Source organism: Poecilia latipinna, unplaced genomic scaffold (genome assembly GCF_001443285.1).
Source record: "Poecilia latipinna isolate Pla-1442-1.1 unplaced genomic scaffold, P_latipinna-1.0 Scaffold150, whole genome shotgun sequence".
NCBI lineage: Eukaryota > Metazoa > Chordata > Actinopteri > Cyprinodontiformes > Poeciliidae > Poecilia > Poecilia latipinna.
The window spans coordinates 363,684-378,387 of NW_015112766.1; the positions used below are offsets into that span (position 1 = coordinate 363,684).

General features: G+C 44.5%; 2 protein-coding genes across 10 annotated transcripts in view; one reads left to right on the top strand and one right to left on the bottom strand.

The window, feature by feature from the left end:
• The window catches only part of cttn (cortactin), a gene marked incomplete at its 5' end in the record, with an annotated part of 13,487 nt that extends 7,997 nt beyond the window's left edge, over positions 1 to 5,490 (top strand). The window contains 8 exons of the mRNA XM_015029302.1: positions 99 to 209; positions 1,398 to 1,508; positions 2,726 to 2,781; positions 2,867 to 2,936; positions 3,435 to 3,667; positions 3,740 to 3,857; positions 4,573 to 4,641; positions 4,890 to 5,490. Coding sequence (XP_014884788.1) covers positions 99 to 209; positions 1,398 to 1,508; positions 2,726 to 2,781; positions 2,867 to 2,936; positions 3,435 to 3,667; positions 3,740 to 3,857; positions 4,573 to 4,641; positions 4,890 to 5,026 — 905 coding nt within the window. The remainder of the gene's footprint in view (positions 1 to 98; positions 210 to 1,397; positions 1,509 to 2,725; positions 2,782 to 2,866; positions 2,937 to 3,434; positions 3,668 to 3,739; positions 3,858 to 4,572; positions 4,642 to 4,889) is intronic.
• An 855-nt stretch (positions 5,491 to 6,345) lies between these two features.
• The window catches only part of LOC106945570 (SH3 and multiple ankyrin repeat domains protein 2), a 127,752-nt gene continuing 119,393 nt past the window's right edge, over positions 6,346 to 14,704 (bottom strand). For all 9 annotated transcript variants that reach the window (XM_015029336.1, XM_015029334.1, XM_015029330.1 and 6 more), the window contains one exon: positions 6,346 to 11,106. In XM_015029336.1, the coding sequence (XP_014884822.1) occupies positions 10,581 to 11,106 (526 nt within the window). In that variant the 3' untranslated portion in view covers positions 6,346 to 10,580. The remainder of the gene's footprint in view (positions 11,107 to 14,704) is intronic.

Here is a 14,704-nt window from a genome sequence, read left to right on the forward strand (position 1 = left end):
CCTGGTTCTCCTCTGGTTCTCCTGGTTCTCCTCTGGTTCTCCTGGTTCTCCTCTGGTTCTCCTGGTTCTCCTCTGGTTCTCCTCTGGTTCTCCTCCAGACTATGTGAAAGGCTTTGGTGGGAAGTTCGGTGTTCAGACGGACCGGCAGGATAAATCGGCGCTGGGATGGGATCACCAGGAGAAGCTGCAGCTTCACGAATCTCAGAAAGGTACGATCGGCCCGGTTCCGGCCCGCTGCGGCTCTGGACGCCCCGGGGCGATAAGCTGTTTTATCTGCAGCCGTGTTGAAAGCAGCTCAAATCCTCCTGTCTCAAAGTTCTGCACCAGAACCCGGCTGTTATCAGAGCTTTTGGGTCTCTAGGCGGACCGGTTCTGTTGGACCCTCTTAGTTCCTCTCCAGTTCTGCTCGGTTTCATTTGAAGCAGGTTAACAACTTCTCCAAACACACAAAAAGAGGAAGAGAAACCTGAGAGTCTGGATCTGTGTCTGTGGGTCGCTCTGAACCGGGTCGGCCCGGTCCAGATTGGAACGGGTCACTGTAAAAAGGAGCTGTTGGGTTTAACTGCTTTTTTTCATTAAAACATAAAGACCTGAATCTGGGTCACTTTGGGTCGGGCCCAGTCTGGTCGGGCCCAGTCTGGTCGGGCCTGGTAGGGTCGGGTCCGGTAGGGTCCAGGCTGGTCGGGTCCAGTCAGGTCCAGTCTGGTTGGGCCCGGTCTGGTCGGGCCCAGTTTGGTCGGGCCCGGTCTGGTCGGGCCCAGTCTGGTCGGGCCCGGTAGGGTCCAGCCTGGTCGGGTCCAGTCAGGTCCAGTCGGGTCCAGGCTGGTCGGGTCCAGGCTGGTTGGTCGGGTCCAGTCAGGTCCAGTCGGGTCGGGCCCAGGCTGGTCGGGTCCAGGCTGGTCGGGTCCGGTCAGGTCCAGTCGGGTTGGGTCCGGTCAGGTCTCGGGTCCAGGCTGGTCGGGTCCGGTCAGGTCTCGGGTCCAGGCTGGTCGGGTCCGGTCAGGTCCAGTCTGGTCGGGCCCAGTCTGGTCGGGCCCAGGCTGGTTGGGTCCAGTCTGGTCGGGCCCAGGCTGGTTGGGTCCAGGCTGGTCGGGTCCAGGCTGGTCGGGTCCGGTCAGGTCCGGTCAGGTCCAGTCTGGTCGGGTCCAGTCTGGTCGGGTCCAGTCTGGTCGGGTTTTACAGAATCAGTTTCGTTGGGGAAAAAGCGAATCAGCTTCAATCCACTTCTTGGTACCGGTTCTGACCTTCATCCAGGAACTGGACCTCTGGTGAAACGCCATCACATCCCAGCATGTCGTCATAGAAACCTGTTCTTCCTGTTTCCTGTCTGAAGGTGGTTGTGGGAGCTCCTGTCTGTCTAAGCTGTGTGTGTGTGTGTGTGTGTGTGTGTGTTTCAGACTATAAGCGTGGGTTTGGAGGGCGGTATGGGGTAGAGGTGGAGAGGCGGGACCGCTGTGCTCTGGGCTATGAGCACAAGGAGAACCTGGCCAAGCACGAGTCCCAGAAAGGCACAGACACATTCCGGATCCGGAACATTCCCGTTTCCCTCGGCTTGTCTGGCTCCTGCTGTCTCTCTCTCTCTCACACACACACACACACCTCTGCAGCACTGATGGACCAGCATGTAGATGTTTGACTCCTTTAGTCGTTTTTCTCTTAATTATAAAAAAATCATGAATATATTTAGTTCTTCACATTTGCTCTGTTTTTATCTGAAGATCAAAAATTAACCTGAAAATCAAATTTCTTCCAGGAAAACAAACGTTCTGCTGCTCATTTCAGTTTTAATTGGTGGTAAAATTAGACGTCGTTTCCATTTTGATCAGTTTTCCGTTTTTGATCTCCAGGATTCCTGGAGGTTTTTAGGAGTTTTTCTCTTTGCCAGTAAATGACCGACTTCCTGCAGCATCTGGAAAACTCAGTTTAAATCAACATTCTCAGTTTCTGGTAAAGTTTGGTGAAAGAAAAAAGATTATGATGAAACATTTGTTTGCAGGTTTCCATCTGGATGCCAGTGAGACGATTCAGGTGATTCGTTCTCCTGATGGATTAGGACCAGAGTAAAAATGTTTTAGAAATGACAAGAATAAAAGTAAAATTATGTGAATAGTTATAATAAAGCGAGAATAAGTCTACTAAATTAATTTAAGACTAAAGCATGAGAATACTCTTAAAAATAAAAAGTTATAATAACACAAGTATAAAGTCGTAGTGATGCCAGCAGTCGTAACATAATAGTTATCCAGAGGTAAAGAGAATAATAGTAAAATGTTAATAATGTGAGAATAAAACCAGATTAAAATCAAACTGACTGTAATAAAACGATCTAATCAGATTCCTGATGGTGTTTGGAAGTTGGGCCGTTAGGAACCAGGAGTTCTGCTGGCAGGAAGCCGGACCGGTCCGGATCAGTGCTGCTCTGGTTCTGATGGACCGACTGTTCTCCCCTCTCTGCGCTCATTGATCTGTAAATGCTGAAGGTCCGATTCTGCCGGATCGGACCGTTCTCCGACCTGCTCTGCATGAAGCCGCGTCCTCCTCTCTACCGGCATGCTGTCGGGTCACCGTGCACGCCACGCCCACTTCCTGTTGGCTGCAGCTCCGTCCGCATGAGCTCATCAGGCTCCGCCCCCTTGGCTCCGCTCCATCAGAGATCCGGACCAGAACCGGACCGGTTCTGATGGACTCCGCCTCCTCAGCTGACGCTCTGCCGTCTCTCTTCCAGATTATTCCAAAGGATTCGGAGGGAAGTTTGGCGTCCAGGACGACCGCATGGACAAGGTGACGCTCCGCGTGGTTCTGTTCCGGATCGGAACCGCTTCCGGTCCGGATCGGAACAGCTTCCTGACATGTTTCTGTCTCTCAGAGTGCCGGGAAGTTTGAGGACGTGGAGAAGCCGACGCCGTCCTACCAGAAAACCAAACCTGTGGAAGCTGGTGAGGACCATCATCATCATCATCATTCTTCTTCTTCTTCTGTTTTTATTGTTCTAAGCTTTTGTTTGACAAAACTAAACGTAGAACAAAAACTTGACCCATCAGATGAAGTTGCCTTTCTCTTTCATCTAAATTGAAGTGTGTTGGAGAAACAACCTGACATGGATATTTTTCATATTTCCGAGCTGTAATCTGACGGTCTGTCTTCCACCCTACATAAATGACCTTTAACCTCTTGGATGCCCTTAGATTCAGTCTTTATCGGTTTACATTCTGAATCTGATTAGTTTACATTAAATATTCAGCAGTGTTTTATCCAACATGCTGGATTTGAACTGATATTCTTTATTCAGTTAAAATATTCCAAAACTTTATTTCTGTCCAAATTTTGTCACATCACATGTATTTATTTTTCAAGAGCCCAGCCTCTTTACGCCGTGTTAAAGTGAGAGGACTCTGAACGTCTCTGACCTTTGACCTCTGTGTGTTGTCGAGCAGCAGGCAGCAGCACAGGAAGCATCAAGGCTCGCTTCGAGAACATCGCCAAGCAGAAGGAGGAGGAGGACCGGCGGCGGGCCGAGGAGGAGCGGGCGCGCCGCCACGCCAAGGAGCAGCAGGAGCAGGAGGAGGCGCGGCGGAAAGTGGAGCGGCCGCCGTCCCCTGCCCACGCTACCACTCCCAGCCCCATTCCCAGCCCCACTCCCCCGGTCCAGCCTGCCGCAGAGCTCCAGGTGGGTTCTGGGAGCCTCAGTCCGCCACTTCCTGGACATTCCCAGCATATGACTTCCTGTTTCCTCCTGCAGAACTCTCAGAGCGAAGCTGCAAACGACGAGCCGCTGTACGAGGAGACGCAGGAAGCCCAGGACGCCTACGAGCAGCCGGACCTGTACCAGAACCCCGACGAGGCTGCGGCTCCAGCAGGTGGCGCTTCGCCTTCTCCACAGATTAATTCAGGGAATTCCTCAGGCGGCGTTCCAAAGGCTCCTGCAGGTTCCCAAAAAATCACAAGACCTCCTTCATCCTGAATTAGAGCTGAAGATTCATCCAGGAAGTTCCAGCTGAACTGGGATTGTTTTGAGAAATTTGTAGTTCTGACTGAGAGGAAAAAAAACTACAAACCCCATCATGCAGTGCAGCTATTCTCCTGCAACTTTAACGATGTAGGAAACTTCCAGAAAACATTTTTGTTTCCAAGAATTTATTTATGATTTGATGCTTTTTAGGGGAAAAGAAAAGCTACATAATATAAAAATCTAAATGAATTGCAAAAATATAAAGAAAAAACTTTTTATTTGTAAGCAGCTGAACATCCTGCAGTTTAAAGCCATTAAATTAAAACTGTTGTTGAAACCTGCAGGAACACTGACTGCTGCAGAATTTTGGCCATTTTTCATCAGTGATGCTGTGGGCCTGATGCTGTGTTTAGTAGTGATGCTGCGGGCCTGACGCTGTGTGTTTAGTAGTGATGCTGCGGGCCTGACGCTGTGTGTTTAGTAGTGATGCTGCGGGCCTGATGCTGTGTGTTCAGTAGTGATGCTGTGGGCCTGACGCTGTGTGTTTAGTAGTGATGCTGCGGGCCTGATGCTGTGTGTTTAGTAGTGATGCTGCGGGCCTGATGCTGTGTGTCTGCATGCAGATGTGCAGCAGTACGAGTACGGAGACGACCTCGGCGTGACGGCTGTGGCTCTCTACGACTACCAAGCAGGTGAGACGGGATCCTTCCTGCCTCGTTCAGTCGGAACCGATCAGTTTACTCACTAGTTTAGAGTTTAGTTTTCATTTTTATCTGTGGTTTAATAATTTCATGACTTAGTTCCAGTTATTTATACTTTTCCTCCATTAATTACCGTTTTTATTTATTTCAGCCTAAACTAAATGTTTTCTTAATTTCATTTTTTTGTTATTTTAGCTATAATTTTGGCTCTGATTTAAATTAATCTCTTCTCGTTTCAGCCGGTGACGACGAGATTTCCTTCGACCCCGATGACGTCATCACCAACATCGAGATGATCGATGAGGGCTGGTGGCGCGGCGTCTGCAGGGGCGCCTACGGCCTCTTCCCGGCCAACTACGTGGAGGTCCGGCAGTGACTCCGCCCCCTGACTCCGCCCCCTGTCTCCACCTGGGAGTGAGTCCTCCCTCCGCCTGCAGCCGGTTAAAGCAGAGACGTTTTCAGAGTTTCTATCTTTTGTCCCTGAAGAATCAGGCCGAGCCTTGAACTCGCCCTGTAGAGTATTATCATGTTTGGAATCATGTCCTGTTTGATCATTTTTAAACTTATTTCTGTTCGTTTCGCTGCTTCGAATGTTTCGGTGTCTGTTTTAGTTTCTTCTGTCTTAATGTTTCTTCGCCACCAGGGGGCGCCTGCTGCCGGCGTCCGGCTGCTCTGAGGGAACAAAGCTCCGACTTTAATTCATCTCTGGGTTTTCTAATAAAAGTGACCTTTTCAAATGGATTATTTTTATCTGTTGGCTTCAGTCACATCATTACCTGCTTTTTCATTTTCTTTTTTTTTATTTTTATGTTTCAATAAATAAAGTATGAACAATTAATATTTTTGGGTCCATTTTCTTTTTAGATATTACCTGAAAACGCAGCTTTCAGAATTCAGAGTGCAAATGTCTGATAAATTACGGAGGCGTTGTGGATCCTCCAGGTTGGAAGTCAGTCTTTTACTCCTCTGTTTCAGGCAAAGAGCAGGAACCTTTTAAAAATCGAATATTGTGAATATATTAAATGTTCTTGGCCACTCATTTCAGAAATGAAACTTTCATAACTATCACACATTGAGGGAAATATTCTTTCTCAGAAATTAATGCAAAATTCAGTGTCTCAGAAAACTGTGAAAAAAGAAGCAAATACAGGAAACTGGTGTCACTGAAGCATTTTCACAGAATGAGTGGAAGGAAAAAGTGGTGAGAAAATGAGAACCAGAACCCTGGAGGACTGTGGAGTAAAATCCATTCAAGAGTTTGGTGGAGCTTCACAAAACTACAAGGAATAAAGAATTTATCTTTACTCGCTTTATGAAATGACTGACAAAGAGCATCGTCAACTTGCCAGAATAACTTGCTACTTTTTGCTAAGTGTTTTTTGAAAATCATTTTAATCACTTTTTTTGGTCAAAATTTTAGGGGAAGAAAATAACTTTGCAAAAACAGACTTAAGGTGATTATTTTAAACTTCTCCTTAAAGATTTTCATCTGATTTTTGAAATAATTTTTGATTTGCTTTAAGCTGAAATGTCTAAATAAAACCCAGAAATGTTCCTGAATCAGTTTCTACGGTCTGCAGTTTGATGGACATCAGTTTCACCTCCAGTCACTCAATGAACTGAAGTCCTACCAACGTTCTCCAGAAGGTGGCGGTGTTCACCTGCTGCTGCAATAAAACACCGGAAGAACACGGCTCTAGTGCAATATTATATTTATTTCTTACAGTGACTTTTGGTTGCCATACAAGAAACCTTGAGGAATTGAAAGGGGAGGAAGTAGAGTGCTTTTACAGGAAATTTCTCTCTTTTCGTTTCAGTAATTAGTCGACTCTATGATGATTCAGTAGCACAAAATTACAGCAACATAGAAAACATGAACACAAGTCTTCTGCACAAATTACCAAAAACATCTTAGCCTCTATGAAGACTTAAAGAATAAAATCTATTCATGGGAAATTAAAGGAAGAGAAACTAAAAGTTACCTGAATGTCTGACGACGATGAAGGAGGGAGAAGTGGGGGGAGGGGAGGTGATGAAGATTCCTACTAAATCTACTCTGCTCTACGTTTCCAGAGAAAACTGCAGCCACTGCTTATCGTTTAAGGTGGATTTATTTTGACACAAAGGTTTTCATACAGGTTTCTACGGGCGCGGCCTGCAGGGTCAGGGGTCAAAATGTACACGCTTCCCTCAGTTTCTACACGCTCTGCGCTGAGGGGGGCGCTCTACTCAGGCAGATGGTGCTGTCAGAAAACACTTGATTGGCCAGAAATATCTTAAATCTACTGCAGCAGAGTGTTTTCTACTTTAGGCAACACGTCATTAAAACACTGATGGGTGAGAAAATGGAAAAAATAAAACACAACCAAGGAGAATCATTCAGAATAAATATTGCTTCCTACAAAACCCATAAATCTAATAATAATAATCATAATAATAATCCACATTTTAATCTACGTATATATTATTTCTGTTTTTGGCAATCCAAGCATCGGTGCTGAACAGTATTTGTTCAGATAACCTCTATAAAATTTCATAGAACTCTATACAAATCTTTAAAAATACTGTGCTTTTCTACCCCCTCCAGCACGCCGCTGTGAGTTTGAAAACAGGATTATAGCAGCATTGTCCCTCGCCAGCCACCGTACGGCTGATGTTCACAGAACACACGGGTTGTGGATGTCTGTCTCCTGAAAAAAAGCTGCGTGACGGGCGAGATGGAGCCGACGAAGACGGGTCAGAGCGGGTCGTGCCCGGATGGAGGAGCTGGGTGGAGGAAGGGAGCAGCAAGCTTTTTAAGGCATCCTCTGCCGGATGACGCACAGGGCGGGGCGCGGGCCGGGGGCGGGCAGGGGCTTTGGTCATCAGGTCGGCCCTGCAGCGATAAATCTACCTCATAGACTTCCTTCTTCACCGTTTATACACAGACTCAAATAGACATTTTTATTCCGTTAAACACTCTTATATACAAACACAACAACCCTCAGCTTCATAAATAAGATTAAACTCCAAACTCCAGCCGAGTTTCAGAGACTCATTTCTGACCGAAACGTCAGGCGGACCAGACAGCCAGACTCAAGGCTCAATTTGAATCCAACTGAAAACTGGCAGGACATTTTAAAGACGTCCTGCTTGTCTTCTTATTTTTAGTGTCACTTTTAATAAACCTTCAGGTAGTCAGTTATTAATCTCTAATCTGACAGCAGTGCACAAACATGTCAGTCATTTTGTGAAATAAAAATATTATGTTTCTCTTCTAAAGTGTTTTTCTATGTGCTTAAAATATTTTTTATATTAAGTTTTATTATTTAAATCCGTCACAAGCTGATATTATGTCCAACAGAACTGGATCCAAATGCAACATTTTGGGAAATACACACTTTGATCTGATTGGATCTTTTGAGACAAACTGGTTTCTTTTGTGAAATGACTGCATGTTAAACCTGAAAAATGTAATCTCCCATTATTTGACTCAGCTTTTGAATTTAAACATATTTTTATGTTGCTTTGATTTACACAAAAACAATTAATTCATGATTAATGAACCCTTATTGTAGAATGCTAATAGTTAACACTGTGCGCATTATAACCCTTTTTCTCTTTCAATTTTTATATTTTTACTTAGGATCAGTTGAACAGCTGAGATTTTCTTTGTCAAGATAAATATTAAGGTGCTGCAAATTTAAAATATTTCCCCCTATAAACTGTGTAAAATGTTTAATTTTGTTTGTGCTTATTCTATTTTAAGAAATTATAAGTAGTAATAAATATAATCATTGGTTATGTGCAATTAGCATTGATAGAGTCGGTCCTATTGACCAAATCAAACTGATTATGTTGCTATAAATTAATGTAGCGCAGCGATCAGAAACAAAACTGCAAGGAACATGAATAAAAAACCCAGATATTTTTAATCCTTTCATCTCATTGAGGTATATGGCAGTTATTCATTTTGTGTTGGAAAAAGTAACTCGTTGTCTGTTGAAATTAAGTGTTAACTTAATAATTCTGTGTTTTGTAGTTGAAAAACACATTGAATAGCTTAGCTTATTTTAGCTAAAGCAAACTGTCCCTTTACATACAGAAGGTTAATACTGATGAAATGTTTTAGCTGGCAAAAACATCAAAAAGTTACTTCATCAAATGAATTCAACCACTGGCATGTTTTATAAAATGCATTTCTAACTAGACAGGTAAGATGCTAAATTAGCTTCAGCGGCTATGCGTCCAGTTTGCTTCTCTTTATCTGACATCAGCAGACAAGAACCTGGTGACTTATTATTCAGCAACAGGTTTTATACTGAGGCCGAGTGAACACAGAGCCAAATATATTGGAAAACAATTTCATTTTTATACGTTTTAACCTTTCATCCACACAAAAACAAACTTGAGATGAAAACTCCTGCGGATTACAGATTGTGATCAATAATGTGTCAATATATTAACATACTTGCTTTGACACAATTCCCAAAATAAGTTGTCTTGTATTTTATTAACGTGTCACTCTAACACGCTATTTAAAGTTAGTTTACTCCGTATATCGGCCCTCATATATGAACCTCCTGGCGCCATATTTAATTCCTAACAGGACGTCGTGGATGTGTTGAAGGCTTCTGATTGGCTGACATTGGTTTGTTGCTTGGCGCTACACCGCCCCCTATGGGTTTGGCATGTTACCAACACTCAGGGCGAATTTGTGGATGAAATACAATCCTGTGTTTTGTGTTATTTTTTAAAATGATGTGGTGGAGATGTTTGTTTTTATAAAGATCCAGATACTTGTGTACAAGATAAATATTGATATTTTCAATTAATCAGTTGATTAAATCCAGAGTTGAAACTAAAATCTTGAAAACAAACCTGTGTATTTCCCAAAATGTTTCCTGTACCATTTTAAGCAGACCTGGACTCGTACGCACAGGTGTGTGACACGGCAGCATGGCGGTGGGCTCCCAGTGCTCCCAGTGCTGACCCGTTACTGGTGAGGTGGAACAGATCCGACCGAGTGAGGCACAAAAAGTTCTACTTCTGCTAAACTGGCCTACATAGCAGATTTATGAAAATAGCTAAACGGGTCGCAGGGATTTCTGGGTCGAACAGTAACACACACAGGCACACAAGCACACACACACACACGTGCGCACACAGACGCACACACACAATCACACAGTGCAGGAAGGAAAAGTGAAGTAAGAACAAGGACGTGTTGGAGGTCCAGTCCTCCTCCTGTCCTCAACCTCAGGTTTCCCTACATCCTGATGTGGATGCTGTGGGGCTCCACACTATTCAGGATCTAAAACGCCATCCATGTGTGTGTGTGTGTGTGTGTGAGAGCATGCTGTGAGTGAAAGCTAAGTGTGAATCTCCACGGTGCATGAACTCTGTGGACGGTGACATGTTGGCTTAATGTCTCAGCTGATGCTCTAGTTTTGACACAAACAGGTGAAAAGCAACAGAAGACGGAGTCTGTCTCCAGAAGTTCTCCTACAGCTGCAGACGCACCCAGAAATATAACTCCGTTAGGACTCTAGTGAAGAAATATTCTCTGAAGAAATACTAGCAAAGATAGAAAAGGAGCACAGACCAGCTCAGCTGGTTCTTCTCGCACCGACTCCAGGAGAACGGAAAATGTCTCGCTATTCCAGAGCGAGGCGGGGAGAGCACAGGTCTGCCAAAGGAAGCTCCACACCAATAAGGTTTTATATTCCCAGAGTTCAAAATATTCCAGAAACCGGCAGACGGTCGGCCGGACCGCCGGTCCCCTTCGCTCTCCCTGCGGTCGCCCAGGGCGGCAGGGAGCAGCGGGCGGACAAACCGAAGCTCTGAGATGAGGGTGGCGACGCAGGATGAGAGGACAACAACAGCAAGAGGCAACTTCAGCTAGCGTGAAGGGGAGCTGTGCGCACGTCGCCCCCTGCCTGCTGGGAGGTCTATCTGTCCTGCAGCAGCTTCAGGGCGCGCTCGATGTTCATACGGTGGCCCACTCTGGTCACGCCCAGGTCTATCAGGTCCTCCTTCTGCAGCGACGGCAGGTGCGCGCCCTCGATCTCGTTGTCCAGGAAGGCGTCTTTGTGCTCGCCGAGGTTTAGGCTGTCCAGCCAGTCGGCCACGTCGTGTTTGCTCCACAGCTCCACGGGTTTGGAGGCAAACGGCTTCCCGGACGCCGCCACCGCCTGCATCAGCGTGAGCGGCGACGGCGAGCGCGAGCTGCCGCTGCCGCCACACGACGAGCTCAGGCTGTAGCCGCCGCCGCTGCCCATAGGGGGCGTGGGCAGGCCGAAGACGTCGGTGAGGGTGGGCGACACGGAGGGGGGCAGCGAGGAGCAGGGCGTGAGCGAGGAGGCGGAGTCCGGCGGGCTGCAGGGGTTCGCCTGCGACGGGAGGCTGCTGGGAGGCGTGGAGCTGAGAGCCGCCGCCGCGCCGCTGTTACGCATTCCTGAGTCGTCTGGGGGGGGCCTAGGGGGGCGCAGAGGAGAGCAGAGGTCAGCAAAGGTCACTGAGCTGCAGATCAAACAAATCAATAAGAAAAATATCTGACAAGAAAACATTTCATCCCCAGAAAACAGAAAAATACCAGAAAACAAAGATATTATAATAAATTTGTATTTATATATATTTATATATTTATACAAGAATAAAGTTGGAAAAATACAAAAATAAAGTCGTAATAATTTAAGAAAAAATGTGCAATAAAATGAGCATTAAGTCTAATAAAATAACAATAAAACTATAATAATGTGAGGTTAACAATTCAAGAAAGTCACATTACTAAAATGAAGTCATAATAGAGAATAAAATCATATTAAAACAAGAAAAGGTTGTACAAAGAAATGTTGAAACGCTAAAAAGTCGTAATATTGTCAAAGTAAAAATAATTTTAAAAATATTTAAAAATTTAAATAAGAAATTGAGCATGTTTGAAGTTATACTTTGGCGTCATTTTTAGAAATTGGAAATAATTTATTTTTCAACACGTCAGCATCAAATTATTATCAGCAGCAGAACTTTAAAGCGACTCAACAACGTAGAAAGAATCGGATCATGTTTAACTATCGCAGCTTTACTCTCATTAAAAATCACATCTTTTCTTATAATTTTATGACTTTTCTGGTAAAATTGCATCTTTCTTAAAATTGTGACTCTATTCTCTTAATTGCCCTGCGACAGCCTGGTGACCCGTCCAGGTGACCCGTCCAGGTGACCTGTCCAGGTGACCCGTCCAGGTGACCCGTCCAGGTGACCCGTCCAGGTGACCTGTCTCTCGCCCGGAACGTTAGCTGGAGAGGCAGCAGCTCCTCCTGACCCCACTGAGGGGCAAGGGTGTTAGAAAATGGATGGATGGATGAATGGATGGATGGATGGATGGATGGATGGATGGATGGATGGATGGATGGATGGATGGATGGATGGATATTCTTTTAATTATAAAAGCCTCTGTTGAAAGTGGAGGTTCTTCGGGGAAAATAATCCCAGAAGTGTTTTGAACTGTTTAATACTCCAAATGACCACCAGGGGGCGCCGCGTGCAAACCTTCAGGATGGAGCTGGAGATGTTTTTATTGTCTGCCGTCATATTTTCATGCTTTTTAAAAATTTCTTGCCTATTTTCTGGTTGTGTGGTTCGGCTTACACCAGAAGTTATGATTCATCTTAACTTCATCAACAATTTCATGCAGAAATTATGACCTCCTCAGATTAAAACAATATTTAAAACCAACAATAAAAACTCAACTTGTCTTGACTTTAAAGTTTGATCTTGTTCACCTGCTTCTTTATCCATTTTTTTTGTTTTTAGAAATTATTAAATATGAGACACATAAAATAAATATATTTTCTTTAACAGGATGTAGAGAGAAGATGATTTCTTATTTTTCTAAAGTTCCTGTCATGAAAGTTTGACCTTTAACCTTCATGCATTCATCTATTTTTCCTATTATTTTCTGTGAGATTGGACCTGTCCAACAAATGCATTTTTTTCCTAATATCTCTCTGTATTAACCTTTCAGTTTTCAGGTGAGATGTAAAATAAATAAACGGTTTAGTTGCATTAAAGATGCAGCGTGTGCAGATTAACGGGATCCAATCCAGATTCTGATCTGTTTTCATTCTCTTCTGCAAACTTTGCATGTCATCATGTGACTTTATGGATTCTTTAATATCAGAAAATATTTGGAAATGGAGAGAAGTTATTTATGGAAACTTATTTTTCTACTTTTAAAGCCAGTTAAATATTTGCAGCATAAATAGAGAGACGTTTGAACACCCTACAAACATCGAAACACCACTGCTACGTACGGTGGAGGATCTGTGATGCTGTGGGCCTCCCCACTGACTGAATGCACTCAAACTCAAACTTTTATAAATTATCAGTCATATTGTCTTGCTGCAATACAAATATTTTTATTCTAAGGTTTATTTTCATATTTACTCTGAGGAAAGCAATAAGGAGCAGAGCGCTTTACTATCAGCTGCAGAAACACATGTTGCTATCTTTGTGAGGACTTTCTATTGACTTCCATTCATTTCTACAGCCTAAGCCTTATCCTAACCAAAATTCAATTCACACCTTAGACCTAAATCTGACCCCTGACCCAGACTTCCACCCAGGATCCGGTTCCATTCAGAACCAGACAAAGAGTTCAGTTGGGCTTAAAGCTGAACCTGAATCGGGTCAAATGAAACTCCCAGAACGGCTTCTGGCTCCAGCGTCCTGCAAGGGACATATGGAGCCGCCTGAGGGACGAGGAGGGGACGAGGAGGGGACGAGGAGGGGACATGGAGGGGCCGAGTGGGCCCTTCTGCCAGAAACAGGAAGTGGGCCACAGTGGGAGAGAGGAGCCGCCCTGATTGGTGGAAAACTTACAGCTCAGCAGGAGTTTTTCCACAGCGTGATGAACGGACAGAGACAGAGGACAACATGCATCATGTTGGTGGACGGCGACTTTAACTTGGCCTGATGACCATCAACCTGCCGCCTGCACAACTCTGAACGTGTTTCTGCTGCAGTTTTGGTGGCAGCAGTTAAATCGATGTGAAAAGGATTTAATTGCCTATTAGGACTAATTAGTCCAGCGCCTCGTTTAGCTTCTCTGACCTTATTACAGCTTTCTGCAGCTGAAGAAGAAGAAGATGCTGCTGTGAACACAGAGGGGCGTTTACCTGCATCACCAAATCAAATAAAACATTTCTGCTCATGGATTTTATCTTCATAGATCACACAGATTCATAGTTTAAAGATCTGCGCAAATTAAAAAATAAAACACTGAACACAGGTCAGAGCTGAACAAGAAAACTCACTTCCTGCTGTAAGCATAAAAATATAAACTAAACACAAATGGAATTATTTTATGCAGAAATTAACATTTTAAACATTTTTAGAGTTTAACAACATTTACTAGATGCTCTAACATCATCCAAATGATGCAACAGCTGGACTTTGATATGAAATGAAAACTGAATTTTAAGAGCAAATAAAACTGTTTGTTGCTTCGATTTCTAAACGGATAAAAACCCAACGACCCGGTTCATGTTTCTACGGCCTGAGTTTAATAAAATACTCCTTAGATAATTAATAAAACCATCAGTTTCTGACGCCGTCGTCATCTCGCCTTCAGCGCTCACTTATCGGCTCCTTCATGTAGGGGTCACACTAGCAGCAGCACACCTCTTATTTATAGCACACACACTCTCTCACACACGCACACACACATGCACGGGTTACATAACGGTGGCCTACTAAAGCAGAAACGCGGCACGTGATGAAGATGAACTCGGCAAGCCATCCTTACACACACACACACACACACACACACACACACACACCTCCCCTGACTCGCTCTGACATCACTGCAGGCCTCAAGGCTGCTCTCATCAGCCGGTTGCCAGGCAACCATTTTCATCTACAGCCACAACCAACGCACATTTAATCTGAGGCAAAAAGACGAGCAATAAAAACAGAAGAAGAAGAAAAAGCTCAGAAACTTCGTCCACAGAGGAGACGAGTCCACAGGAGACGAGTCCACAGGAGACGAGTCCACAGGAGACGAGTCCACAGG